This window comes from Sebastes fasciatus, chromosome 4, assembly GCF_043250625.1.
Source record: "Sebastes fasciatus isolate fSebFas1 chromosome 4, fSebFas1.pri, whole genome shotgun sequence".
NCBI lineage: Eukaryota > Metazoa > Chordata > Actinopteri > Perciformes > Sebastidae > Sebastes > Sebastes fasciatus.
The window spans coordinates 21,844,337-21,871,637 of record NC_133798.1 but is presented as its reverse complement, the minus strand read 5'-3'; the positions used below and the strand labels follow the sequence as shown (position 1 = coordinate 21,871,637).

General features: G+C 38.9%; 2 protein-coding genes, 11 non-coding genes and 1 pseudogene across 14 annotated transcripts; 1 reads left to right on the top strand and 13 right to left on the bottom strand.

The window, feature by feature from the left end:
- The first annotated feature begins 5,833 nt into the window (after nucleotides 1–5,833).
- Nucleotides 5,834–19,247, top strand: map2k1 (mitogen-activated protein kinase kinase 1). 2 transcript variants are annotated; one of them, XM_074632811.1, is made up of 11 exons: nucleotides 5,834–6,138; nucleotides 14,190–14,430; nucleotides 15,451–15,597; nucleotides 15,832–15,909; nucleotides 16,689–16,740; nucleotides 17,052–17,176; nucleotides 17,925–18,132; nucleotides 18,326–18,387; nucleotides 18,522–18,580; nucleotides 18,684–18,729; nucleotides 18,803–19,247. In XM_074632811.1, exons 1-11 carry the CDS (start codon nucleotides 6,056–6,058, stop codon nucleotides 18,914–18,916), a joined length of 1,215 nt encoding a protein of 404 aa, XP_074488912.1. In that variant the 5' UTR covers nucleotides 5,834–6,055; the 3' UTR covers nucleotides 18,917–19,247. The 2 variants fall into 2 exon arrangements, with proteins under 2 accessions (XP_074488912.1, XP_074488913.1); XM_074632812.1 differs by having other exon boundaries at nucleotides 5,837–6,138; nucleotides 14,190–14,400.
- A 25-nt stretch (nucleotides 19,248–19,272) lies between these two features.
- LOC141766187 (large ribosomal subunit protein uL4-like) lies at nucleotides 19,273–21,616 on the bottom strand (annotated as a pseudogene).
- On the bottom strand, nucleotides 20,087–20,154 carry LOC141767151 (small nucleolar RNA SNORD18). The gene has a single exon (XR_012593804.1). It is a non-coding gene; the product is annotated as a small nucleolar RNA SNORD18 (small nucleolar RNA).
- LOC141767146 (small nucleolar RNA SNORD18) lies at nucleotides 20,345–20,412 on the bottom strand. Its single transcript, XR_012593800.1, has one exon. It is a non-coding gene; the product is annotated as a small nucleolar RNA SNORD18 (small nucleolar RNA).
- On the bottom strand, nucleotides 20,597–20,664 carry LOC141767150 (small nucleolar RNA SNORD18). Its single transcript, XR_012593803.1, has one exon. It is a non-coding gene; the product is annotated as a small nucleolar RNA SNORD18 (small nucleolar RNA).
- LOC141767148 (small nucleolar RNA SNORD18) lies at nucleotides 20,841–20,908 on the bottom strand. The gene has a single exon (XR_012593802.1). It is a non-coding gene; the product is annotated as a small nucleolar RNA SNORD18 (small nucleolar RNA).
- Nucleotides 21,102–21,171, bottom strand: LOC141767145 (small nucleolar RNA SNORD18). The gene has a single exon (XR_012593799.1). It is a non-coding gene; the product is annotated as a small nucleolar RNA SNORD18 (small nucleolar RNA).
- Nucleotides 21,472–21,571, bottom strand: LOC141767156 (small nucleolar RNA SNORD16). Its single transcript, XR_012593809.1, has one exon. It is a non-coding gene; the product is annotated as a small nucleolar RNA SNORD16 (small nucleolar RNA).
- A 206-nt stretch (nucleotides 21,617–21,822) lies between the features above and the next one.
- On the bottom strand, nucleotides 21,823–21,920 carry LOC141767153 (small nucleolar RNA SNORD16). Its single transcript, XR_012593806.1, has one exon. It is a non-coding gene; the product is annotated as a small nucleolar RNA SNORD16 (small nucleolar RNA).
- An 862-nt stretch (nucleotides 21,921–22,782) lies between these two features.
- On the bottom strand, nucleotides 22,783–27,116 carry rpl4 (ribosomal protein L4). Its single transcript, XM_074632813.1, has 10 exons — nucleotides 26,959–27,116; nucleotides 25,525–25,696; nucleotides 25,285–25,391; nucleotides 24,890–25,028; nucleotides 24,519–24,643; nucleotides 23,980–24,109; nucleotides 23,593–23,749; nucleotides 23,306–23,389; nucleotides 23,007–23,127; nucleotides 22,783–22,918 (listed from the first exon to the last, which is right to left on the bottom strand). The coding sequence occupies exons 1-10, from the start codon at nucleotides 26,959–26,961 to the stop codon at nucleotides 22,841–22,843; spliced, it is 1,116 nt and encodes a 371-aa protein (XP_074488914.1). The 5' UTR covers nucleotides 26,962–27,116; the 3' UTR covers nucleotides 22,783–22,840.
- LOC141767147 (small nucleolar RNA SNORD18) lies at nucleotides 23,201–23,268 on the bottom strand. Its single transcript, XR_012593801.1, has one exon. It is a non-coding gene; the product is annotated as a small nucleolar RNA SNORD18 (small nucleolar RNA).
- On the bottom strand, nucleotides 23,470–23,538 carry LOC141767144 (small nucleolar RNA SNORD18). Its single transcript, XR_012593798.1, has one exon. It is a non-coding gene; the product is annotated as a small nucleolar RNA SNORD18 (small nucleolar RNA).
- On the bottom strand, nucleotides 24,732–24,831 carry LOC141767154 (small nucleolar RNA SNORD16). Its single transcript, XR_012593807.1, has one exon. It is a non-coding gene; the product is annotated as a small nucleolar RNA SNORD16 (small nucleolar RNA).
- On the bottom strand, nucleotides 25,095–25,192 carry LOC141767152 (small nucleolar RNA SNORD16). The gene has a single exon (XR_012593805.1). It is a non-coding gene; the product is annotated as a small nucleolar RNA SNORD16 (small nucleolar RNA).
- Nucleotides 27,117–27,301: the final 185 nt, after the last annotated feature.

Sequence of the window (27,301 nt, the reverse complement as noted above, 5' to 3'; positions counted from 1 at the left end):
CATAAAATGTGTTGACAGCGAGGTCTGTGGATTATCCACAGGGACGCTGGCTCTGGAAAGAAATGTTGCTGCTGAATTTTTTAAAGATCCCCTCCAGACATGTTAAGATATAAAGAAAAAAACATACTCTGCTTTGAATAATAATTTGAGTCTGATGGGGTTTTCCACAAAAAAAAGATTCAATTACTTTATTAAAAATATCTTTAAAATACATCTGCTCATTCTCTCTCATTGAAAACGTCCAGAATTCAGAATCTCTATTTTTCATATCAAACGTTTAACTACTGGACACAACGGGGAGACTTCTCAGTGTCCTGGAGGTTTCATCCACATCACACAATTGTAAACTGGACTTTGATTTGCTTCCAAACAATGATGTCACAAAATCATGCTCATATGTGCGTCCTAAACTCAGATTAAAGGTGTAAAACGTTCCTCCTTCAGCAGATGAATATGAAAACAAACTCTGTTCATCATTCTGCACAGTGAAGGCCAAACAAGTGAAGTAACAATAGGCAAAGCACAATTTTTTTTGTGGAGGGGAGCTTTAACAAAATCAAAAAGAATAGTTAGCCCAAAACACCAATTGCAATTCAAATTTACAATGTTCAGATCACTACAAATGAAATTACATTAACTTTCTGTGTTGTGGGGTGGAGAGGAAATCTCAGAGACAGATGTATCTGAAAACCTGCAACCATTCTGCACGATTATCAGTAGAAGCAAACAAATATTATCAAATATGCTAATTCTGGTAACACTTCATTTTACAGGTCCACAAATTTCATGGTAATTAGGTAACAAGTAACTTATTTGAAATTTATTTGGAATTACTGCCAAACTACCCCAATATTTACCCCTAAAAATTATCAAAAATGACTTTATTATAAACATGATTTAATAATTATATGCTAAAATAATAATATAATTGTTAAAATAGGGCCCTTAGGCTTGAGAAGTGGCTGTGCACTGCAAAACTAAAAGAAGACACTTCTGATCAGGCACAGATCTCACCATTATGTGACTTATTGTCTACACAAATGCTACCTGGTAGTTAATGTCATGATTCAGGGAGTTTTTTAAAGAAATTTCAAAGAATTTATTTGATCATTATTATCTATTTAAATGGTAAATGGTAAATGGACTTGGACTTATATAGCGCTTTTCTAGTCTTCCGACCACTCAAAGCGCTTTACACTACATGTCGGTATTCACCCATTCACACACACATTCATACACTGATGGCAGAGTATATATAAGGTGCCAACTTTGCCCATCAGGATTTAATCTAAATACTCATTCACACACACCGATGGCTATGCCTCCGGGAGCAATTTGGGGTTAAGTGTCTTGCTCAAGGACACATCAACATGTGACCCGGAGCAGCCGGGGATCGAACCACGGATCTTCCGATTGGTGGACAACCTGCTCTACCCTCTGAGCCACAGCCGCCATCAGCAGACATGGAAATAAAGCAGATCAATTAACTTTGTATTCTTTTCCTGGAAATGTATTAAATAAATTACCAGCTATTTATTACTGCTTATTGGAAAATAGCAGAATATAATTATCAAATAATATTTATAATAGATATAAAATAATACTAATAAAAGTCCAGTCAGGTCCCAAGTCAAGACAGCCAAACAAAGTAATTTTCAATAAATTTTGAGGTAAATATTGGAGTGCTTTGGCAGTAATTCCAAAGAAATTTCAAATAGGTTACTTGCTTGTTGTCACCTAATTACCATGAAATTTGTGGACCTGTAAAATGAAGTGTTACCATCATTTCTTGATTAGATCGCTTTTACCCTGCTTCCCACAAGTAATATTATTAAATGATGAACTTGAACTTAAAGGTGCAGTGTGTAGGATCTGGCGGCATCTAGCGGTGAGGTGCCGTATCTTGAGTCAGTGTTTGGTTGGTGAAGATGGACCCGCTCCATATGTAGATATAAATGACTCATTCTAAGGTAACGAAAACACAACGATTCTTATTTTCAGGTGATTATACATAAAAGAAAACATAGTTCTTAATATTATATTCCATTTCTGCCATTAGATCCCTCTAAATGTTGCACACTGTTCCTTTAAACATTATGGCTAGCTGGATTCGCTGCAGCAAAAAGGATGGAAATGGAAACCTCCACATTGGCTTTTTCTTTATTAATGGTGTGGTGCATAATAGATGTATTGATAATGGAGTTATCTGTGGCAAGGATCAATGAGCTCAAACAGGAAGTGCAGGGAGTCGAGGAGGGAGGAAGCACTTGAGACTAGGGCTGCAACTAAGGATTATTTTCACATCCATGACCACTTTAAAAGTCTGGCGATATAGTGTGTATGTTAAGATTTGTTAACATTTTACATTTACCTAACTTGGGGTTTGTTTGGAGGGGAGGGGGGTTGTTTGTTTACATGATATAATACAGACTCCCAGTTGAACTTTAATGTTGATTCACTCTTTTTAGCTTTTATGTGGTCATCTCTGTCATTTTTGATGATATTATGATTTTGTTTTCTTTTTTAAGAAACCCAAATATGATGTATTTCTAACAATGTGTTAGAAATAAAGTATCGAACAGCCCAAAAAATAAATAATTTCTGTTGCGTTACTGCAACACCTCCCGCCGAGTCTGGAGGAGCCCTTGCTTACAGATCAAATGCAGTGAAAAACAATATTATTTTTGAGAGTAGAGAACAGTGGTTCCCCATCATGTCAGCTTTTGAACCCTTAATACAAAGCAGCATCCAACTGTAGTACTCGCAGCTCCTCGACCCCCAGGAAGGAAACCCACTGGTGTAGATGTTTTACGGTCCATGTGGGGGGCCGGGATTGTAGTCAGGTCTGATATGCTCGAGTGCCCACAACCCAATTTGTCAAAAGCAACTTAGGATTCACACGGTTCCTGTCCATGGGCTCGAGACAGGACACGACCAATCTCTCCTCTCTGTCAGTCCTGGTTTATGGAGAAAAAGATGATTTGGGCAGTCAGATGCTTTTGGTAAACCAAGCACGGCTCAATGGCCTTGTGTCTGTCAGGACAATGTGTAGAGACTTCAGAGCAGATTGTAAAAATGGCAGCCAGTTTCCAGCTGTGCTTAATGTCTAATCTACATGGTGCGGTTGGTCTGACAGCTGACACATCAGTCACTGGTGAAGGTGATGGGCTCCTGTCTGACAGGAGAAAACAGTCATTGGTGCTTCTGATTAATTCTTTCCACAGAGGTCAAACCGTCTGACGGATACAATATGTCCCCTAAATTAAAGAGAGAATCAGAAAGTTGAATAAATTAATAAGTACTGTTCAAATCTTTTTAATGTTCAGAGATTAATCTTGAAAGAACGATTTTGTTTTATGCAAAACCCATTGGAGATTTGATATTTTTGTAACAGGGCCTTGATGATTCCTGTAGAAGTCAAACCTTGTGTACAATATGAAAAGAATCATCAACAGCTTCTTTTAATCCTCTCAGCCGCCACAAGGAACATCAACAATAATAAAAGACACCAAATGTGTAGAGGGAAGTATTAAAGAAGGGAGGGTGTTAAATCAGACACTGAATCCTCTGTGATATTGGACAGAAATAAAGAAAACAGAAGCAGAGCATGTAGAAAATGTCACTTGATTTGTGTGAGGCTGGTGATAACCTGCAAGATGATTTTTAAAGGGCTGTCTTGAAATGGAAATACTAGTCAGTTAGAGAGGAAAATGTGGGACAAGATTAAGTTGTTTTTTTTCCAATACAGTTCTTACATTTGGCAGCTTTCACATTTTTTCATTTGTTTAATTGAAAATGGTGACTTGGTCTTGTTCACTGATCATAAATGTATCCCATCCTAATTAGAAATAAATTACATTAAATCAATCACATGAAGTGGCTTTCGAATGTGTTCCCATGAGTTTCATTCATTAAACGCATTTACACTCTTTGCATAATAATTACACACAACTTGCATGGAAGTAAACTCACATCTGTATGACCTTCACTTTTAATTTCTCTAGTAGATTCTTTTTGGCTCTTGGTGTGAATATATTTTGTGCTCACATCTGGTAAAATGGTGAATTACCTGAAACAGGATCGTTGAAATAAAAATACATTTTAGCATTAAGATTATTGGAAGGTCCAAGGACATCATTGTTATTCCGGATTTTGGATAATTAAACATTGAAGGGAATATAATGCTGGGATGAGAGATCCTGAATAAAAATGTTTTATCTTATGAGCTAAACTTGCATCTCATTTCTTGTGTAACTGCATTAGAATATACAGTTTTTGTTTTTTTGCAGTAATTGACTCTGTCAAGACAATTTAGTAGCTGTTATTAAAATGAGGAAAGCATAATTAATACAACTTTTATAGAACATTTATTATACTCCACTAGAGGGAAATATTGGATTCTTTACTTCACTACATTTATTGGATGCAGATTGATAAACCACAATGTAATCAACAAATAAATTATGATGTAGGCTGTTATTAGCCTACATGTTGTTTTTAATGTTGTTTGACCACTTCTTAAAATCTCTGTTTCTATCGCATTTTCTGTGTATGATGTTCTTTAAAAAAAAATGTGAAGCACCTTGTAACTCTGGTTTCGAAAGGCACCACAGGAATAAAGTTTTTATTATTATTATTATTATTTTTATTAATAGCAGTAGTAGTAGTATTGGTATTGTTATCTTTACTATTATTATTATTATTAGTAGTAGTAGTAGAAGTAGTAGTAGTAGCAGTATTGTTATTGTTATCGTTACTATTATAATAATCATTATTATTATTATTATTATTAGTAGTAGTAATAGTAGTAGTAGTAGTAGTATTGGTATTGTTATCTTTACTATTATTATATTATTATTATTATTATTAGTAGTAGTAGTTGAAGTAGTAGCAGTAGCAGTATTGTTATTGTTATCGTTACTATTATTATTATCATTATTATTATTATTATTAGTAGTAGTAGTAATAGTAGTAGTAGTAGTAGTAGTAGTAGTAGCAGTATTGTTATTGTTATCGTTATCGTCACTATTATTATTATCATTATTATTAGTAGTAGTAGTAGTTGTTGTAGTAGTAGTAGTATTGGTATTGTTATCTTTACTATTATTATTATTATTATTATTAGTAGTAGTAGTAGTAGTAATTGAAGTAGTAGTAGTAGCAGTATTGTTATTGTTATCGTTACTATTATTATTATCATTATTATTATTATTAGCAGTAGTAGTAGTAATAGTAGTAGTAGTAGTAGTAGCAGTATTGTTATTGTTATCGTTATCGTTACTATTATTATTATCATTATTATTATTAGTAGTAGTAGTTGTTGTAGTAGTAGTAGCAGTATTGTTATTGTTATCGTTACTATTATTATTATTAGTAGTAGTAGTAGTAGTATTGTTATTTTTTATTGTTATCGTTACTATTAGCAGTAGTATCATTATTATGGATAAATGTAAGATTGTATTGATCCTTTGGTGAAATCCACAAGCTACCTGGCAGTATATATAGTAAAAACATTATTAAACATTAAAGTAATTTTCATATTAATGCATCATATAAGGTGCATTATTCTGTAATGGGACATTCTGCATAGTGAGTACTTTTCCTTTTTGTATTTTAAATATATTTTGATGATAATACTTTTGTACTTTTACATAAATATTTTGTTTATACTTGTAACAGAGTATTTCAACACTGTGGTATTATTACTACATGCCAGCCCATTCACTAAAAGCTCTGAGTACTTCCCTGGTGGTAGTACCATCCATCCCCAGCAGAGGGCGCGCTGCCACCAACCTCAGCCATGCTGTCCGGAAGACCAATGTAAATATTTTCGTGACGTTTCATCTCCCGGATCATTCACATCCACCCATTAAGAAGAACATCTCCAGCTCATGACTGCAAGCACAGCTGTGTGTTATTCTGTCAATCTCTGTCGACTAACCTGACTGCTCCTCTTTGATACCACAGCTCTGTCTCTTCCTCCTCGGTGTTTCTTTCTCTTCTTTCTGCTGTAGCTGCTGTGTGTTTGTGCACCAGCTGGTTGGTTGTGTATAACATGCAGAAGAGAAGGAAGCCAGAGCCGATCCAACTCAACCCGATCCCAGATGGAAACACTATCAACGGCACTGGAGCCACAGAGTGAGTGTCTGCATTATTCATCTACTAATGATGATGCTCAGACTCAGACACAGATCAATGAGGGAGAGTATTGATAAGGGATCTCTGATTGATTGATTGATTGATTTATTGATTATGGCAGATTCATGTTCAATATGCTATAAAGGCTCGTGACAACTGCAGTAACATATAGATACATGAATAATCCCTTTACAGTGTGTGTAAACTTCTTCTTCCTACACTAAATGCAGTACCTGTGAGGGTTTCTGGACAATATTTGTCATTGTCTTGTGTTGTTAATTGATTTCCAATAACAAATATATACATGCATTTGTATAAAGCAGCATATTTGCCCACTCCAATCATGCGATTAATCGCGACTAAATAGTTTAATCGATTGACAGCCCTAATCTCAATATAATTCTGCATTCAACTTTTGCATTTTCAACAGCTCAGCATTTTAGTTAAAATTCATAAAGGTGCAAGCAACAATTGTTTTCAATTCATCTCCTAAGTATTTTGTATATTGATCAGTTAATCGTTTGGACTATGAAATGTCAGAAAACTGTCCATTCGTAAAGGAAGGTCTTCAAATAGCTTTTTTTTCCTTACCAACAGTCTGAAGCAGAGATATTACTTTATTATAAGAAAAGCTGCAAATTCTCACATAAAAGGCTAAACCAATATTTTTACAGCAAACAATTTATGCACATCAAATTAATGAAGTCACTAATTCTCCTGAAATCATTATTATTAAGTATTTATGTTCACACATGAGCCATTACAGAAATTATGTACTTACAATAAGTGTGTGTGTGTGTGTGTGTGTGTGTGTGTGTGTGTGTGTGTGTGTGTGTGTGTGTGTGTGTGTGACTAATGATCATCATCATTACTATGGATTTAGCTATTGAGATGCAACACTAAATTGTTCAATCAATTAGTTGTCAACTATTAAATTAATCTGCAACTACTTTGATAATCGATTAATCGGTTTGAGTATTTTTTTATTAAGAAAGAAATTAGAAATTCTCTGATTCCAGCTTAGTAAACAATAAACTGAATATCTTTGAGTTGTGGACAAAACAAGCCATTTGAGGACGTCATCTTGGGCTTTGGGAAAAACTGATCGACATTTTTCACCATTTTCGGACATTTTATAGACCAAACAACTAATCGATTAATTAAGAAAATAATCGAAATATTAATTGACAATTAAAATAATTGTTAGTTGAAGCCCTAGTATTTAATAAATTGATTAATTGACTATCTAGGTTACCAAATATACAGTATCTTCAAATATATCTTATGTCTGACTAGTAGTGGAGATGCAATTAATCATTTACAATGTAAGATATCAAATAATCACCCCCTATAGCTCAAGTTGGCCACTTCAAACAGCAGTTTCAGTCAGACTAATTGTCCTAAACACAAAGCATTTATGCTGATAAATGTGTAAAACAGTGTGTAACATTTCGGGGGATCTATTAGTAGAAATGTAATATCTTCAGGGAGTCCGCCATGTTGCTCCGCCATGTTGCTCCGCCATGTTTCTACAGCAGTCCAGAACAGACAAACCAAACACTGGCTCTAGAGAGAGCTTAACGTGTTTTTACGTTACCTGAAGGCCACCGTAGTTCTCCGACACGCTTGTGAAACTGCGGTAACGTGAGCCACAGAGTGCAAAACCGTGGTACCGCCAGCCGCCGTCTGACTTCCGTTGCTCCTAAAGTAGTGTTATTATGGTAAGGATGGCCTCTGAGCAAGGAGAACAGCGTTACCACGGTTTTGCACTCGGCGGCTCACGTTACCGCAGTCTTGGAAAAAGTTAATCGATTATCAAATTAGTGGTTGATAAATTTTTTCGTTGATCAAGTAATCGTTTCATGCACTAGTTTACACTTAATATTGCAACTGCTAAAACTTTCCAAAAAATGACTGTTTTCATGAATTAATCACATTACAGTCAATAGCCCTTTTTTACAGAAGACGTTTTGATACATCGCAGCAGGAAAAGCACAGCTGTACATAATAACACTGACTGAATTCCATGTAGGTGAGCTAGATCCTGATAGTGTGCATGCTGGCTCTTTGCCTAAAGGGACACTGGATGGAACTGATCCATCATTAACGAAATGTGCATCACCTGTGTATCTGCCATGAAAAAGCTCTATAATATAATGTGCAGCTCTCAGGGCCTCAGGTCGTCTCTTCATGGTGTCATGGATGCGCAGGTCGCTCCATCACTCTAACAACCCCCTTTGTGTGGATAGTGATTAGTCAGAGATTGACCTTTGCTGGGAGGCAGCCAGTAGAATAATGTTCCTGTGTGTTGAAGAAGTTCAGTGTAGACTTGTTCCCACCACCGTTCGTTCAACAAAACACAGTAATGGAGATATTAAATAGTTGTGACACCGTGCTCTAGTTCTCAGTTCTCAGCCAGCCAGTCCAGCAACAAGCTGCATCAGTTGAGAATTACATAACATGTCATCCCTTGTGATGGCTGGTTCTTCTACTGTGTTTTAGATGTGGAATATTTCATTGTTTCATCATTACATCATACATCTGAAGGCCAGTTGTGTATTAAAAAGTAATGGATTAAATCCAAACCGGCATTAAATCTCAATTAGGGTTGTCAAAGTTAACGCAATAACGCGCCACTAATTTCTTTAATGCATTAATGCAATCGATATTCCGGAGGTTGTACCAGTCGCAGCTTTGAAGCTAGAGTAAATAGTAAGTATCACATGAAACTAAAAAACCTAAGGAATCCATCGGTACCAACCATGTCATACTAGCTTGTGAAGGAGGCTAAATAACGCTCCAAACGTACGCTAAATTTTGGTGAGGAAAAACTGTCATGTCCATTTTCAAAGGGGTCCCTAGACCTCTGACCTCTGGATATGTGAATGAAAATGGGTTCTATGGGTACCCACGAGTCTCCCCTTTACAGACATGACCACTTTCTGATAATCACATGCAGTTTGAGGCAAGTCATAGTCAAGTCAGCACACTGACAGCTGTTGTTGCCTGTTGGGCTTCAGTTTGCCATGTTATGATTTGAGTATATTTTTTTTATGCTAATTGCAGTACTTGTGAGGGTTTCTGGACAATATTTGTCATTGTTTTGTGTTGTTTATTGATTTCCAATAACAAATATATACATACATTTGTATAAAACGGCATATTTGCCCATTCCCATGTTGATAAGATTATTAAATACTTGACAAATCGCATTTTGAACAAATAAAAAATGTGTAATTAATTTGCGATTAATCGCAGTTAATCATGGATAACCATGCGATTAATCGTGACTAAATATTTTAATTGATTGACAGCCCTAATCTCAATATAATTCTGCATTAAACTTTTGCATTTTCAACAGCTGAGCATTTTAGTTAAAAATTCATAAACAATTGTTTTCAATTAATCTCCTAAGTATTTTCTATATTGATCAATTAATCGTTTGGCCTATGAAATGTCAGAAAACTGTCCATTCGTAAAGCAAGGTGACGTCTTCAAATTGCTTTTTTTTTGTCTCAACGACAGTCTGAAACCGAGATATTACTTTATTATAAGAAAAGCTGCAAATTCTCACATTTAAGAAACGGGAACCATCACAGGGGGGAGTTGTGCCTCCCCTTGGCTTTGTTTGTTGATGATGACATAATGTTTGGCTGGAGCCGAGCTGTAACGGGCCGAGGAGCAGCAACAATCAGGAACTCTGAATGTTTGTATGTCTCTGCTGTTGAGGGAACTCACAACGTCTTTGTGTGTGTCCAGTAATACTGCTGTATTGTGCACTGTGACACTCAGACTGACACGCTGCTGACAGAAAGCCATGCAGCACCTCTTTTCCATAGAAAGACAGTTTTATCTGAGTGCACACGTTCAGCCGTCTGAGGCTCTGAGGAATGGAAAACCCATTTCAGGCCAGGGATGGTAGATGTCTGCAGGCACACACAATATGCACACATTTTGTTCCTTAACACTGCATGAAATCAAACTCTTGCACACCCACATGAAAAAGGAATTTGATTCATCATAGTCACACAGTTACAATACATTTTATTTATCTAATGATGAAACCACATATATATGTTTTATCTCAGATGCCAAAGTAACCAAATACATTTTCCAACCAATTGGCATCTGAACTTGTAGGTATTATGGAGAAGTAGGCCGATGCCTCTTCCAAAAGTTATTGTCCAACAAGGCAAATATCTCTACCTGATTTCTTAATTTTAGCTCTGCAGGGGCCTTAAGGAACCAAAAGGTGTAAGGGTGATTTATTTGCAGAGCGCTGGAGCTTTGCCAAACATATGCAGATCAGTGAAGGGGAAGACTGGATTTAAAGAACCAGGCTTATTTTGCTCCACATGTGGTATAATGGGATGGGGGTGTATGTTTGGGGCTAATTGTGATGTTAAACATTGGAGGAAGAGGTTTTTATTGGTAACAAAATCAACAAATTCCTTAGGATGCAGCTGTCCAAAGGTGTTTGTTTTGAAGAACATGTTATTCTGTACGTATTAGCTTCAAGGCCAAAATGCATTAAATAGTGTCAGACTTTTTGTTAGGTGTCCATGTAACAGTAACAATTACACAGCCATGGCTCATCCTCACAGGTGTTTTGTATTTTTGGCTGATTGCTTCTGTCAGTCTTATTGGTACGCTGTGTTTAATGACCTCATGTAATTCTCAGCATAGCTCCATCCAATAGGCCTTTTCCCCGTCAGACATTTTAATTGTTCACAGTAGAAAAAGCACAGGTGTTACTAATAACATTAATGATGCTCTGTTAAGTGCAAGTCATGACATTGGCTATGTTCCAAATCACATACTTTTTCTTTTTACTTTTAGTGCATACTGCAGCTGCCCTTACAAAGTACGTACTGTTGCATGCAGTATGCACTCAATTGGGACATACTACTTCATCATAACATTGCTCCTTGAACTTTGACCCTCTTGCTCATATGGTGCCTTCGAACGGGGTCGTGTTTACCGTGTTCACGAGAAGAGTCCATATGAACGCCCCCCTCTTGTGGTATTCACGACCTCGTAAGTGGAAAGCTTCTGAAAGCTCCGAGTCCACGAGTTGTGACGTGTTTGTTGACGTTGTCAGAAATGGCGGAGGCCTTGGAAGTTCATTTTTAGGTACATAATAAGTTAACATATTGTAATTTTAGTCGTATATTGTTTTTCTTCGTAATTTTACGTCTGAAGAAAATGTTGATATTCCCAACAGCCTCATCTTCTTCCTCTGTCATTATGCATTTACTGCATTATGTTACCCACTTGCTAGCTTGCTAAATTGTTAGCCTCTGTGGTTTCTAGTTGCCGACAGTAACGTTAATATTGCTGTTGCTTAGCAGCGGTGTTCTCACGACTTAACCACTTGAACGCCACGCATATTGTGCACACAACTTTGCATGTCATAAATACAAGCTCACGAGTTTCATTAGAAGGCACCATCAGAATAGCTAAAGCATGCTGGCTTGCATATTGCAGAATGGGACTGGCTGTAGTAGGACGTCCTGGTATGTTTGGCATTCTGCATTTGATATACTATGTATTGGGACATACTAAATATTTTTCTGGAATACTAAATTGTATGGTGTGACAGCCAGCATGCACAATACCAGGACCCTGAAACTGAAGCAGCTACATGGTATTCAACCATCATTCATTTTACATTTACATTTAATTTTTTTCTACTGTGACATGTCAAAATGTGTTTTGTGAAAAAAGAAAAAAAAAGCCTGTACTGTATAAATATGTTAGATAATCCTAAATGACATCTAGTCTCTCAATATAAACTGAAACTAAAGAAAACCTGCCAGTTGTTTTGAATAGAGAAGGGAGAAAATGATCATGTTTTGCAGATCATGCATTTGGACCAGCAACACAGGAGGATGTGATGCTCATACTAGCAGCACAGGTGTTGCATATTGGCTGCAGATGATCTTAATGCGATCAATGAGCCTCTTATTGAAACCAGAAAATTCCACTCTGGTGAAAAGGAGTTGCCATTACAGCCCGCAAAATGCTTTCTCAGCGTGAAATGGCTGGCAGCCATGGGAGAAATGTACTGAGTGGCCCACATAATGCCAGCCAAGCATGTAATATTATCAGAGGAGATCTGAGAACAAATAAAAACAACCTTGTTCTGGATAGACCTGTTCAGGCTATTTGCTGTTTGCTAACATCCTGGATACAATCCTACTAACAAATGCATCCAAACGTACAGCCTGTGTTGTTTAGGGAATCTTTATAGCTGTTTTATTCAGAAACGTGTTGCTGTTCATTCTTTTGCATATGCTTGTTGTGAAAGAAAATTAATGATTAACACATACAGCATAGCTGACCATAGATTGTGGTGCTGATACTTCATTGGTTAGATAGATACCACTTACTATATCCTGTTTTACCAGAAAGGAGTTGATATACTCAGAGATATGCACGCTTGATTGCAAAAGCATTAATTTGCCTTCACATTAAACACTGTTTTGTTTTCTTGCAGAATAAAATCTATTGAAAATACAATGATGCCTTCCTTGTGACACATCAAACTATACTATTTAGGTGCATTTTGCCTGAGTTTAACCCAGGTTTTATAATGGAAATTAGTGTTGTGAAAACTTCAATCAAAGGGCTCAATCCTCTGTATTAAAAAAGCATTGATGTTATGATGATCTATTTCCCCTGGACCTCTTTCAGTCCACTGTGATCTATGTTATATATTTGGTGGAAAACAGCAGACTTAGGCCTCACACCACACGCAGCACATCTGGTTTCATTTATTTCAATTTAATGTCAAATAACTTCTGTTTCATAGTACTGTAAAGAAGGTGGATGCTGTTGCACCCCAAGTCACAAGGCAAAACAGCGATGCCATCTTCTTTTCAGCGCTTTGTGGCAAGCTGAAGAAATATTTTGTCTTTTGCATTCAGCTTCTACGAAGTGTCCTTGGACATTGTGTGGATGGAGCACAAAAGGCAAGCTTCGTGCTCACTTCCTCCTGCAGGGTGGGGGGGGGGGGGGGGGGGGGGGGGGTGCTGCAGTGTGTAGCTACTGTAGTCCCTCCCACATACGTATTGTGAGGAGAGTTTGTCCTCAGTATCTCCAGCCTCCTCCACCTCCAGCTCTTGTCGACAAAACGCCCACGCTGCCCACAACCAGCTCAAACTCAGCACCTCGTCTCCATGGATATGCAGGCCTACTGTCAAAAATAAAAGCACTTAAACCCTCTCTTTGCTGTGTGCTGGAGCAGCGGAGAGGAGAGCGCACTGCCCTGTTGCTCTCCACTGAGTCGTGATTAAGTACAAAGATTTTTATAAAAGCATAATTACCACTGAGCTTAAAGAAAACCATCATGTTATCGTCATAATAAGCATGCAAATATGACAGACTACCACTTAAAGATGAAACGCCTTACAGTAGCTTGTACACCTGCAGGCATATGAAACGTCCTTATCATCAAGTCTTGCATGCTTTTGTTTTATTCTTTAGCTTTGCATTAAGAACATTTACTCAAAAATGCTCATTTGTGCCTTGTTTCCATTAATCTACATGAACATCTACACTCGCCTTACTGGTCCTTATATTACCTCCTTATAAAGTTACTGATAAAAGCTTAGGCTGGCTTTGTGTTACAGTGTTTTGAGACAGTGGAGTGGGAGGGGAAGGAGAGGTCAAAGAGCAGCTTGTCAGAAGTGTTCGTTCCACAATTGATTTCTCAAGGAAATGCATCGCCATGACAACAGCACCAGGAGAGTGGCGTCAGCGCTCAGAGGAACTCCGAGCTTCCTCACACTGGGATCTGGGAAAGAACACTGAAACACACCCTGCCACCATTTCTGTCTTCCTGCTGGCTCTTCGGTTGGTCGCCATTGTTCCCAGATGCACACACAGCAGTAGATGTCACACACAAAGATCTGTCTTAATAGGTTTCAATAGATGCAGTAGATCTGGACGCATTATTAACTCAAGGACCTTTTTATTTAGGGAAGAATACATTCATAATATATGAATTACTCATCTTTCTCTCTGTCTTTCTTTATCCTCTTGCTAAGGACTAATTTGGAGGCGCTGCAGAAGAAACTAGAGGAGCTTGAGTTGGACGAGCAGCAGCGGAAACGCCTGGAGGCCTTCCTGACACAGAAGCAGAAGGTGGGAGAGCTGAAGGACGATGACTTTGAGAAGATCTGTGAGCTGGGGGCCGGCAACGGGGGAGTTGTCTTCAAAGTCTCCCACCGACCCTCTGGGCTGATTATGGCGAGGAAGGTGAGCTGTGGCCGTGATGGCCGGTTGGAGGTAGGGCTTAAAAGGTTTCAGGAAGCCTAAACTGTGATGGTGTACATTGGAGTTACATACACAATATATAATAAACAAAATGTTCTTCTTCAGTATGTCAGACAGGCATTTTACAGGCATCATCACTGTTTTCAGAAAGTGTGAAGTCAAATTTGTCTCTCATCGTCTTTTATCAGGCCATTAAATAGGCGTTATCGGTCGCTATAAGCATCATAGATGTGGGTCAGTAGGGGCCTACTACGTTGTAAAAGTGAAAGTGAAACTTAAAAGCAACTCGTCACTTTTTGAACACAAACAAAAAGGCTTCTTTAGGTTTAGGCAACAAAACTACAACTTGTTTAGGTTTATTTTAGGAAAAGAAACAGTTAAGTTTAGGGAAAAACATTGTGTTTTGGGTTAAAGTAACTACAAACACAGAGACAACTACATGTGTTTGGTTTCACACAGGATGCAAACTCCAGTCTCCTGGATGAAAACCATGTGTTTTGTGTCCAATCCATCATCCCCAACCTCCATCCCTACACTGTCTATACTACAGGGCCTCACTTCCGCTTCTGCTCCAGTCATAATTACTACGGTCGCTAGAGATCACTGTCGTGTTCTTTTATACTTTCTTTAGGTGATCTACCATGTGAATAGATGATACCACATACTAGTGGGTGTAGTAGGCCTCTATTGACCCACATCTATGGGGCTTATAGTGACTGATAACGCCTATTTGATAGCCTGACAACAGTCTAATCGGCGGCATTTTCCATGAATAACATGAAATGTGGGTTAGTGGGACAGCAGTCTGTCACAGCGTCTATGATATCCACACTGTATGATATCATACAAGGTTGAAATACCAACCGAAACATGCGTCCATATTAAAACATTTTTCGTTATGATAATGTTTTGATAATAACGTGTAGTATATAAGGTGCGCAGAAGTCCCAAAGGAAGACTGAATCTCTTGTATTCATGTTCTATGTGGTATAATGAGAACATAAATAAAACCTGAAGTCTGCTGTATTCCAGCTGATCCACCTGGAGATTAAACCAGCCATCAGGAACCAGATCATTAGGGAGCTGCAGGTGCTACACGAGTGCAACTCCCCCTACATCGTTGGCTTCTACGGAGCTTTCTACAGCGACGGAGAAATCAGCATCTGCATGGAGCATATGGTACTTATCTTTAATAAGTTCAGGCTGCCAGTGTGTTTATACAGCGTTCACTTTGAGTGCTGCTTTACAGGCTGTGCTGAAAGTGTCTGGCATGCTTTTTTCTTCCATGCACAACCTCATTAGTATTGAAAGAAATGTTGTTTAATTGTGTTGCTTTTCAAAAATGTTGCTTTGAATTTCAAAGAGTCCTTTGAGTAGATGCTCTCCATTTTTCTTCTCTCTGCTGACTGTTAGGACGGTGGCTCCCTGGACCAGTCGCTGAAGAAGGCAGGCAAGATCCCAGAGCAGATCCTTGGCAAAGTCAGCATCGCTGTGGGTAGCTCCAACACCTCGCCAACCAGTTTCACGCTCTGGTCCTCACACTACAGCTATATTTGTTTTGTTTTTGGATATAAAACTGGGTTCATCACTGATGCATATGTGCTGGTATTATGTCTTTTGCACTACTAAATAATAGGGATGCACCATATGCATGTTTTTTCAGCCGATATCAATAATCGATAATTACCTGCTTCTCATAACCGATACGATAACATATAATTACCTGCTTCTCATTGCCGATACCGATAAGATAACCAATAATTTTAACATTTTTGTATTTTAAAAAGAAGTTCATAACCTGTAGTTTATTATGCACACCTGAGGTGGATGGTTTAATATTCCAATATATGCATATAATAGATTATTAACAGTTCTGACTCCTGAGTTCAAATGTTCATTTATTTTTTCTAGTAAAGCACATAAAAAAACGTGTACTGCAATTGCCATCATGTTGTCTTCCTCTGGAACTGTGAAAAACATCCACACCAGCGACGTCATGGTTGGCTCTCTACTCAGCATGCTGCTCTTGTTCTTCTTCTTCTTTTCTGTGTTTATTGGCAGATCGCAAACCATCTGTAAAGGTGCACTTACTGTATTGGTGTGTGTAGATGCTGCACTTGTTAAACAATGTTGCTTTGTATTATCAGCTGAGAATTTATCGGCTGTAATGTAATTATCAGAATAATACATAATAACACAAATATCCCATCATCAGCTGATGATTTAATCTAAAATCTTACTACGCTGACATGCAATATTTGTCTTTCCAGGTCATTAAAGGGCTCTCCTACCTGAGGGAGAAACACAAGATCATGCACAGAGGTCAGTTACTATTTAATTTACTAAAAGAAGTTATCAATATGATACAAGACCTTTACATTTATGAATGACTGTGTGCTTTAAATAGCTTGAGTCAGAGTATTGATCTTCACCTTACAGTTATTCCCTACCCAGATGCATAGACTAGATACTTGCTGCACTCAGTGTTGTACATATGATGAGAGGAAGTGGTAACAGACAAGCACACAGCATTCACTGAGGCTTTGCAGCAGTTTGCTCTGTGGTGCTCTCTGTTCTCTGTTGAACAGTTAGTCACCATGTTCTCCTAAATATACTGCATGTCCCTCTTTCAGATGTCAAGCCCTCTAACATCCTGGTGAATTCCCGCGGTGAGATTAAACTGTGTGACTTTGGAGTGAGCGGACAGCTCATCGACTCCATGGCCAACTCCTTTGTGGGCACGCGCTCCTACATGTCGGTGAGTTCAAACGGACACACTCCTCCTTCACTACTGCTGCTGTCATTCACACATTATACCCTTTAGGATGCCTGTTACAATTACAATACGTCTCAGATATTTATATGTGTATGGCAACTGGAGTCCCCAGTTCAGACTCAATTGCCAATTTTGATGACTCGAAAATCAACTGGGACTTTATAAATAGGTTTCAAGTCAAGTGGGCCAAATATCTTTTCAGCATCAGCTATGTTAAAAGTGGGCCATGCACACGGAAACATGTGACAATAAAAAACCCAGAACATTTAGATTTTTTCATGTGTATGTCATCTGTATGTAATGAATTTTAGTTCTGCTTTAGACAGTTCTCTTTTGCTATCAATCAAACTTTATTAGTATAGCATCTTAATAAGAGTTAGTGCAGTTTAAAATACTTCACAGATGACTGACAAGCCGGAAATAAGACAGGACAAGTGTGGACCGTGAAAACAGAAAAGACAACAAAAAAAAATCAACAATTTGATCATTTGAAACCAATGCACGCGGCAATAAAATGATAATGTAATAAAATAGGATTAAAAGCTATAATAACAGTAATAATGTGAAGTGTGAAGTAAAACCTAGATTAATAAAATTATACAAATTAAATACAATAGGTTTTTAATATAATAAAAGAATATAATAATAAAGTTTGCTATGCTGTGTTTTGTGTGTAACTTTCTAATATTTCACAATCCACTAGTGATATAATTGCATGCATGTTGTACAGCCGGAGCGCCTACAGGGAACCCATTACTCCGTTCAGTCGGACATCTGGAGTATGGGTCTGTCCCTGGTTGAAATGGCAATTGGACGCTTCCCCATCCCACCGCCTGATGCGAGGGAGCTGGAACAGATTTTTGGCTTCCCGCTGGAAGGGGAAGCAGCCTGCAGCGAGTCCTCCCCAAAGCCACAGCCCCCTGGGCGACCAGGCAGCTGTAAGTCTTTCAACATGATGCTGGTTCATCCTGTGATTCTGCAGTTTTTTTTTTTATTACAGAAGCTTTGACTGAGAATATTTCAAAAGGTCTTTTGTAATAATTTACCACAAGAAATCAATGACAGTATTGTCATGAAGTGACAACTATTAGTGACCTTGAATTATGAGGCCCTGATGTTTTCCTTCCCCAGCATACGGACCTGACAGACCACCGATGGCTATATTTGAGCTGCTTGACTACATAGTCAATGAGGTGAGTGTGCCCATTATATGACATCATCCTAACATGAACATACTAGTATACATGGTGATGTTGTGATGCTTTTGCCAGCAATTTGAGCGTTAAATTTGATCCATTCAGTGCTGACTTGACCTTTAAATTTTCAGCCTCCACCAAAGCTGCCTGGGATATTCAGCCCGGAATTTCAAGACTTTGTGAACAAATGGTATGTAATGTTTAGTGACAAACACCAATTGAATGTGCTCATCAGACTATATGCCATCTAGTGATGTCAAACTGCGTTACGATCGTTTGTGTCTCCGTTGCAGTTTGGCTAAGAATCCATCAGAAAGAGCAGACCTGAAACAGTTGATGGTAAGTGTTCATATTTATTCCCCAAATGTTTCTTCACCTCTTTAGCTATCTTACCCACTTTCTGTTTCTTCAGGTGCATTCTTTTATCAAACAGTCCGAGGCAGAGCAGGTGGACTTTGCTGGCTGGTTGTGCAGCACCATTGGACTCAATCAGCCTGTGACACCCACCCACGGTACAGCAATGTGATGCCCCCATATGCCAAGATCCTCTGATGACCGGGTGTGTTATGGATAAAATGTATCGGTTTATTCTAAATGGGTTTAAAAGTTGTGCAATCAATAGTTGTATATTTAGTGTACAAACCTACATGCCAAGTGAAATTAACGATGTATTGAACAAGTCTTTGGGCTACATTGAGGCCTGCCTGAAAAGCCATCTTTTTCTAATGATCAAATGATTTAAATCATGACCAATGCTGCTCAACCTGTGTGCTTGATACTCCTCTCTGCCTTGTGTCTTTAAAAGCGCCAACAGTCTTTGTTAGCTTATGTGAAATAAATAGTCTTGTGAATCAAAATGTTGAATGACAGGTCTGACTCGTGCATTTGAAACAAATGATTTATTAATCACTGAAATCTTGTCTGCTTGTATAGAGATTTATGCCGTGGGTTTGGCAGGTGCTCCTTTCTTTCCAGGCTTCTTCTTGGCCATGATCTACACAGAGAACACACAAGATTTCACAGTCACAATCAGCTATTTAAAGAGGACATATGCTTATTTTCATGTAAATACTTGTATTGTGGGTGTCTACTAGAACATGTTTACATGGTTTATTTTACTCATGCCAGCTGTGCTGCAGCACCTCTTTTCACCTTGTCAGAAACGCTCCATTTGAGCTCCTGCCCCCTCTAACTAGCTTTCTTTGAGGGCGTGCCAAACTAGCCACTAGGCAGGTATTTATGCAAATGTGTTACGTGGTGATGTCACCACATTACAGTAGAAAAGGCGGGACTTCAAGCAAGGTGTTTCAGGCCAATCAGGAGCAGTGTTTCTATGGGGGAGAGTAACTCCCTTTGGCCTGGACTTTGGGAATTATAACTTTGCAGACCTTGCACAAAAACTATATAACACACTAAGGAAAGGGAAAAAGCCCAAAAGCATTATAGCTCCTTTGTAAGCCTACAAGTTTTGCTTCCAGCGCCAACTGTTTAGGTTCTTACCGCATGGTCAAGCTTGAGGACGGCATGACCTCAAGCTTGACCTTAGTATTGGCCTAAGGGTTCACTTTGAGTATCATCCTCAAGTTCTTCAGAAGATTCTTCAGCACTCTGCGGTTGATCTTCTTGCTGTAATGACAATATAAAGTCTTAATAATGTGAACTTCTGCTAAACTACAAGTTTGTAATAAACTTTATGTCGCTCAGGACTTCCATATAATCAGGGTTCAGAAACACGGACCTGAAGTGGGAACATCATCATAGTTGACGAGCTAAAACACATTTAAAAGTGAGCGCCACTTACTTAGGTGTAGGGTTCAGTTGAGCATTATTCTCAAGTTCTTCAGAGGATTCTTCTTCAGCACTCTGCGGTTGATCTTCTTGCTGTAACGACAACATAACGAAGTCTTAATAAAGTGAACTTCTGCTAAACTACAAGTTCATAATAAACTTGGTGTTGCTCAGGACTTCCATATAATCAGGGTTCAGAAACACGGACCTGAAGTGGGAACATCATCATAGTTGAGGAGCTAAAACACGTTTAAAAAGGGAGCGCCACTTACTTAGGTGTAGGGTTCAGTTTGAGCATTATCCTCAAGTTCTGAAGATTCTTCTTCAGCACTGCGGTTGATCTTCTTGCTGTAATGACAATATAAAGTCTTAATAATGTGAACTTCTGCTAAACTACAAGTTCATAATAAACTTTGTGTCGCTCAGGACTTCCATATAATCAGGGTTCAGAAACACGGACCTGAAGTGGGAACATCATCATAGTTGACGAGCAAAAACACATTTGAAAGTGAGCGGTGCTTACTTAGTTGTAGGGTTCAGTTTGAGCATTATTCTCAAGTTCTTCAGCACTCTGCAGTTGATCTTCTTGCTGTAACGACAACATAACAAAGTCTTAATAAAGTGAACTTCTGCTAAACTACAAGTTCATAATAAACTTTGTGTCGCTCAGGACTTCCATATAATCAGGGTTCAGAAACACGGACCTGAAGTGGGAACATCATCATAGTTGACAAGCTAAAACACATTTAAAAGTGAGTGGTGCTTACTTAGGTGTACGAAGTGCTTTCTGGATCTCCTCACTCTTCAGGATCCTGCTCAGGTCTTCTGATCTTGTGCATGGGCAGGCTGCAATAAATAAGGCATTACCAATTTAATTCCTCAAGTTGTAAATTATTAAAACAGTAAACCGACAAGTGATGCTCGAACTCAGAACTTCTTTAAATATCACAGTTTCAAAAACACGGACCACGAAGTGGAAGCTCATCACTGACGTGTTCGACAAGATTTACTCGTGCTAAAGTGTGATTGCTCCTTAAATACTCACTTGTAACCGACCTTCAGGGAAGCAGGTTTACGTCAGGTGCTGTACAGCTCTTCCAGATGCAGAAGCCTTCAACGTGGCCACCTGGGGCGAGCCTCAGGAGGTTCCCTTTGTTCACGTTCTGCAGTGACAGCAAAATCATTTAACACTACACCTACCAGACAAGATCATTATGTCAACCAAAGATATCCACACACACACACACACACAATCTTCTTGAGACTGTCACACACTACAGTGTTGCCAGAGCTTGCTCAGAACTCAAAACACATCAATACCTTGTGACAGCTTAGAGACGGCAGGCTACCGTCACTGTTCACAGGCTCAGACGCAAATTACACCATCATGGCAAGACAAATGTTAAACTGTACTTTAAAGAAGTTCAACAAGTATTGTTTTTGGAGCTTACCTTTGGACATCACCAGTGCAGGAATGGCAGAGGCAGCCACGGCAGCGCAGATGGCATAGCGCTTCTGGGTCATGTTGATTCTGCGGCGCCAGGTTTTGGTGGGGGCAAACATGCGACCTCCACGACACATCTAGACCAAAGTTAAGGAGGGTTGACAACTGAAGTAGCATAAGTACTGAAGTAGCTAAAAACCTGCTCAGACTCAATGTTCGTCAGCCATCTGTGCCAGCATATGACAGTAGGCATCTGTCACTGGTCACAGAGTAAGTCGCAAATTACACCATCACTGCAAGCGTTTTGTTTCAGATTGAGTTTTCACAGAATAATTAAAGAGAAAAAAAAGGGAACGCTTCAATTTTGGTCACAAGGATACATTTCCAAAAGCACCCTGGCCTTAGTTCACGTTCTGCAGTGACAGCAAAATCATTTAACACTCACAGGTTGAATTATCTTATTTAAAAGTCATTTCTAAATGTAGTAATACACTGCATATGAGCGATACATTCATAGGTATTACATATAAATATTAAGATAATGTTCTGATATCCATTTACCTTACAGTAATGAATTCTACATTTGAACAAATGACACACCTGGAATATTTCTGAAGAATTTGGCTATACCTTAGTTGTAGATGATGGTCCTCTGCGTTGGATCCTTCTGCGATTCCTCATTTTACCCGTACTAGCACACATACGCAATTTTTCCATCATACACACCTTTTCTTTTCTTCAAATGCATCCCTTTATCAATCAGTCTGAGGCAGAGCAGGTCGACTTTGCTGGCTGGTTGTGCAGCACCATTGGACTCAATCAGCCTGTGACACCCACCCACAGTGCAGCAATGCAAGGACCCCATATCCCAAGGTCCTCTGATGACCGGGTGTGTTATGGGTAAAATGTGTTTATACAGAGTACTAAATGGTTTCAAAGTTGTGCAATCAATAGTTGTATATTTAATGTACAAACCAACATGCCAAGTGAAGTCTTTGAGCTACATTGAGGCCTGCCTGGAAAGCCATCTTTTTCTAATGATCAAATGATTTAATCATGACCTGTGTGCTTGATATTCCTTTTTCCCGTTGAGTCCTTAAAGCTCCAACAGATTAAAGTCTTTTGTTAGCTTGTGTGAAATAAATAGTCATGTAAAAATGTAAAATTTTAAACAAATGATTTATTAATCACTGAACTCTTGTCTGCTTGTATAGAGATTTACGCCTTGGGTTTGGGTTTGACAGGTGCTCCCTTCTTTCCAGGCTTCTTCTTGGGTTTCAGCATCTTGGCCTTGATCTACGCAGAGAACAAACAAGATTTCAAAGTCACAATCAACAATTTAACTATAATTTTTGCTTCCAGCTTCAACTGTTTAGGTTCTTACCGCAGGATCATGCTTGAGAATGGCATGACGTCTTGCCGTCTTGGCGTAAGGGTTCAGTTTGAGCATTATCCTCAAGTTCTTCAGAGGATTCTTCTTCAGCACTCTGCGGTTGATCTTCTTGCTGTAATGACAAAATAACAAAGTCTTAATAAAGTGAACTTCTGCTAAACTACAAGTTTGTAATAAACTTTGTGTCGCTCAGGACTTCCATATAATCAGGGTTCAGAAACACGGACCTGAAGTGGGAACATCATCATAGTTGACGAACTAAAACACATTTAAAAGTGAGCGGTGCTTACTTAGGTGTATGAAGTGCTTTCTGGATCTCCTCACTCTTCAGGATCCTGCTCAGATCTGTGTTGGTCATCTTGTGCATGGGCAGGCTGCAATATATAAGGCATGAATTGAATTCCTCATGTTGGAAATTATAAAAAATAGTAAACTGTCAAGTCTTTTGATGCTCAAACTCAGAACTTCTTTAAATATCACAGTTTCAAAAACACGGACCTGAAGTGGAAGCTCATCACTGATGTGATCTACAACAGTTTCAATTGTGCCAACATGCGATTGCTTCTTTAATACTCACTTGTATCCGGCCTTCAGGGAAGAAGGTTTACGCCAGGTGCCGTACAGCTCGTCCAGTTTGCGGAAAGCACTCTCAGTCCAGATGCAGAAGCGGCCAACGTGACCACCAGGGGCGAGTCTCAGGAGGTTGAGTTTGTTCACGTTCTGCAGAGTGATGCCTTCAAAAAAGCACAATAATTTAACACCCACAGGTTGAATTAGCTTGTTTTTAAATGGTCATTTACCATTTATGACCAAAGTTTCAGAAACTAAAGGACAGCACATAAGCTATGTCACTTAAGTTTGAAATACCTAAATGTATAGTTCCCATTCAGTGGGTATTAAATATGAAGACTTCTGATATCCATTTACCTAAATAATGAATTCTACATTTGAACAAATTACACACCTGGGATATTTCTGAAGGCTTTGGTGACACCGGCATCCTGGTTGTAGATGATGCATGGTCCTCTGCGTTGGATCCGTCTGCGATTCCTCATCTTACCCTTACCAGCACGCATGCGCTGAGAGGCGTAGACCTGAGAAAACAAAGTTTCTTATTTCAATACACCATTAAAAGAAATGAAACCTAGTAAAGACTTATAAATATACTAAACCTAAGCAGTCATCACAGGCAGAGGAACGGTTATCATTTAATCCTACTGAAAGTAACAACTTCAATCTGAGGTCTCAGCCGGTGCTGCATGTTTTTTTGTTTTCCGATCTTCAGGTGAGTAAACTTGCTCTAGGGATTCCTCACAAATTGAGGAGACTGCATAAAAGAGCTATGATTCCTAAACTCTATACAATGTGGCTATGATCATCTACCATCCTTCAAGCTGAAATCAAGACTAAATTCATGATAATTATGGTTCCATTTCAAATCATTTGTTCCCCAATGGAGTGCCGTGTCCAGCCAATAGAGAAGATGAGAAACATTTAGATTACCTTCTTGATATCATTCCAGGCTTTAAGCTTCTTAAGCAGCAGCACTGCCTCCTTGGTCTTCTTGTAGCCCTCAACTTTGTCTTCAACCACCAGTGGGACCTCAGGGATTTCCTCAATACGGTGTCCTACCAAACAAGATCCATCATGTCAACCAAAGATGTCCACACCCACAATCTTCTTGAGACTGTCACACACTACAGTGTTGCCAGAGCTTGCTCAGAACTCAAAACACATCAATACCTTGTGACAGCTTAGAGACGGCAGGCTACCGTCACTGTTCACAGGCTCAGACGCAAATTACACCATCATGGCAAGACAAATGTTAAACTGTACTTTAAAGAAGTTCAACAAGTATTGTTTTTGGAGCTTACCTTTGGACATCACCAGTGCAGGAATGGCAGAGGCAGCCACGGCAGAGCAGATGGCATAGCGCTTCTGGGTCGTGTTGATTCTGCGGTGCCAGCGGCGCCAGGTTTTGGTGGGGGCAAACATGCGACCTCCACGACACATCTAGACCAAAGTTAAGGAGGGTTGACAACAACTGAAGTAGCACAAGTACTGAAGTAGCTAAAAACCTGCTCAGACTCAATGTTCGTCAGCCATCTGTGCCAGCATATGACAGTAGGCATCTGTCACTGATCACAGAGTAAGTCGCAAATTACACCATCATTGCAAGCGTTTTGTTTCAGATTGAGTTTTCACAGAATTATTTTTTTTTTTAAAAAGAGAAAAAAAGGGAACGCTTCAATTTTGGTCACAAGGATACATTTCCAAAAGCACCCTGGCCAGAGCGGTGTGTACCACCACCTCTCACACGAGGGATACGGGCTACAGCTCTTCCTGTACCCCAGGACTCGGCACTGGTCTGGTGACCTGAAATAAACACAATCACACACTAACATTAAAAAACAATATTCATCTGATTTGTGAAAACATAAGTCACCATCTCAAAATATTTTAAACTATGATGGTCAACATGCCAGTTCAACACAAAATATACACTCACCTGCCAGTTCACTGACTGCATAAGGCTGGCGGCTGTTCTTGCGCATGTTGGTGTGAACGAAATTCACAACATCAGGGCGAATAGGAGCCTTGAACACAGCAGGCATGACCACATTCTTGCCTGAGGATTCTCCTTTCTCGGAGTAAACCGAGATCAGGGGTCGGGCACAGGCCTAGGAAGCAAAGCAAACAACGTTGAGCTTCACAGAAACACATGTTGACTTTGAGAAGGTAATGCTAGATTTGTTGCGACAACGATTTGGAATTGAAACCAATAACTGTATTTTGTGATGATACTGAAACTACTGATCATTTATTTTTTCATTGCATGTATTCTGGAGCTTTATGGCTTTATGATATACATGACTGGCTTTTCACAAAAGTTTCTCATCTGGGAAACTTCTCAAAAGGTGATTGTGGACAACAAAGATGACTTTCTGGTGAATAACTCATTCTTGGAAAATTTTATTTGCACAAATCCAAGTATATGAAAGTGAAATCTAGGTTTAATGTTTCATTCCGAGTTTCTTTCTAACATAAAAGCCCTTAGTCATGAAAAACAAAAATGCATTGAAACTTTTTAGTATAATAGAAGAATATGAATTACAGGTGCAACCCTTAATTTAATTTATTATTATTTTCATGTATAATTTTACATATTTTATGTGTTCTTGTTCTTTATGCACCTTGTCCTTTTACTCTAATGCAATGATCTATAAGCCATGTTGTTTGTAAATTTGAATTTGTTCAATTAAAAAAAAAAAGAAGGTAATGCATACTCTGTAGAAGATGAGTGGCTCTTTTGAGATGATGTAAATTATTTAAAACAACGTGTCATTAAACCAGGCCATCACATCTCCTAGGATGACTGGGCCAACAAACAGCTAACCAACTTTATAACGAGGCTGATGCAACTCGATGCAAATGGTTATGACGTCAAATCAAGTGCACCGTGCACTTAACAGACAATAGCACCGGGGGCTGCTCATTAATAAACAGCAATTAGACAAATTCGCCGAGAAATCTGCGGCTTCTGATCTTAACTTAGCTCCATTATGCTAACGTCACTTAGTAACCAAGTCTACACGTTACACTGTCCACTCATTATAGATGAAGTTCACACTGTTAAGAGCATACTCGAATGCCACAAGTAATATCTACGACATTAATATAGATGCCATCTAAATGAGGGGCATCTAGCTGTTTGTTACAGATCTCTCAGTGAGGCCAGACACACACGTGTCACTGGGTTGATCCAAAATGGCTCCTCGTGTTAGCTTCGTTAGCCGGTAGCACTCCGACTAGCTGCTGTATTAAACCTGAATTTAAGCTTCCCACATACACATAACACGGGTTTATTTAATGAGTACAAACAGCGAGATACATCCCACGTATTATACAGCGTGTTATTAACGACATAAGTGCAATTTCTCACCATTTTCGTTAGTTATCTTACGGCTCGCCGGGATTCACACTCCTCGCTGTATGGCGGCCACAGTAAAAAGGAAGTAAGTGCATCACCCGAAATGTTTTTAAGCATCCGCCTCGACGGATATCACTTCCGCCGACAGATTTCTTTTTCACAATTGTTTTGTTTACTGCAAAAAAAACACGAGTAATAAAATGTGTATGAATGTAACAAACAATTAGCATCTTCAATGAAATTCTCATGGCTAAACAAAACCACTTTAAAGTTAGTTGCTTCAGCTGGGACTATTTCTTTACGCCGTGTTGGCGCAGGATGAATGTAAAGACGGAACTATTTTCTTCGTAACATT

Excerpts from the sequence above, each read along its gene's own strand:
- map2k1 (XM_074632811.1), top strand. The coding sequence starts at position 6,056 with ATGCAGAAGAGAAGGAAGCCAGAGCCGATCCAACTCAACCCGATCCCA. Across the intron at positions 15,598-15,831 it reads GCATCTGCATGGAGCATATG|GACGGTGGCTCCCTGGACCA; the intron begins GTACTTATCTTT and ends GCTGACTGTTAG. Across the intron at positions 16,741-17,051 it reads ACACAAGATCATGCACAGAG|ATGTCAAGCCCTCTAACATC; the intron begins GTCAGTTACTAT and ends TCCCTCTTTCAG.
- rpl4 (XM_074632813.1), bottom strand. Across the intron at positions 23,750-23,979 it reads AGCCTTCAGAAATATCCCAG|GCATCACTCTGCAGAACGTG; the intron begins GTGTGTAATTTG and ends GCTTTTTTGAAG. Across the intron at positions 22,919-23,006 it reads TTCTCAAGCATGATCCTGCG|ATCAAGGCCAAGATGCTGAA; the intron begins GTAAGAACCTAA and ends TTCTCTGCGTAG.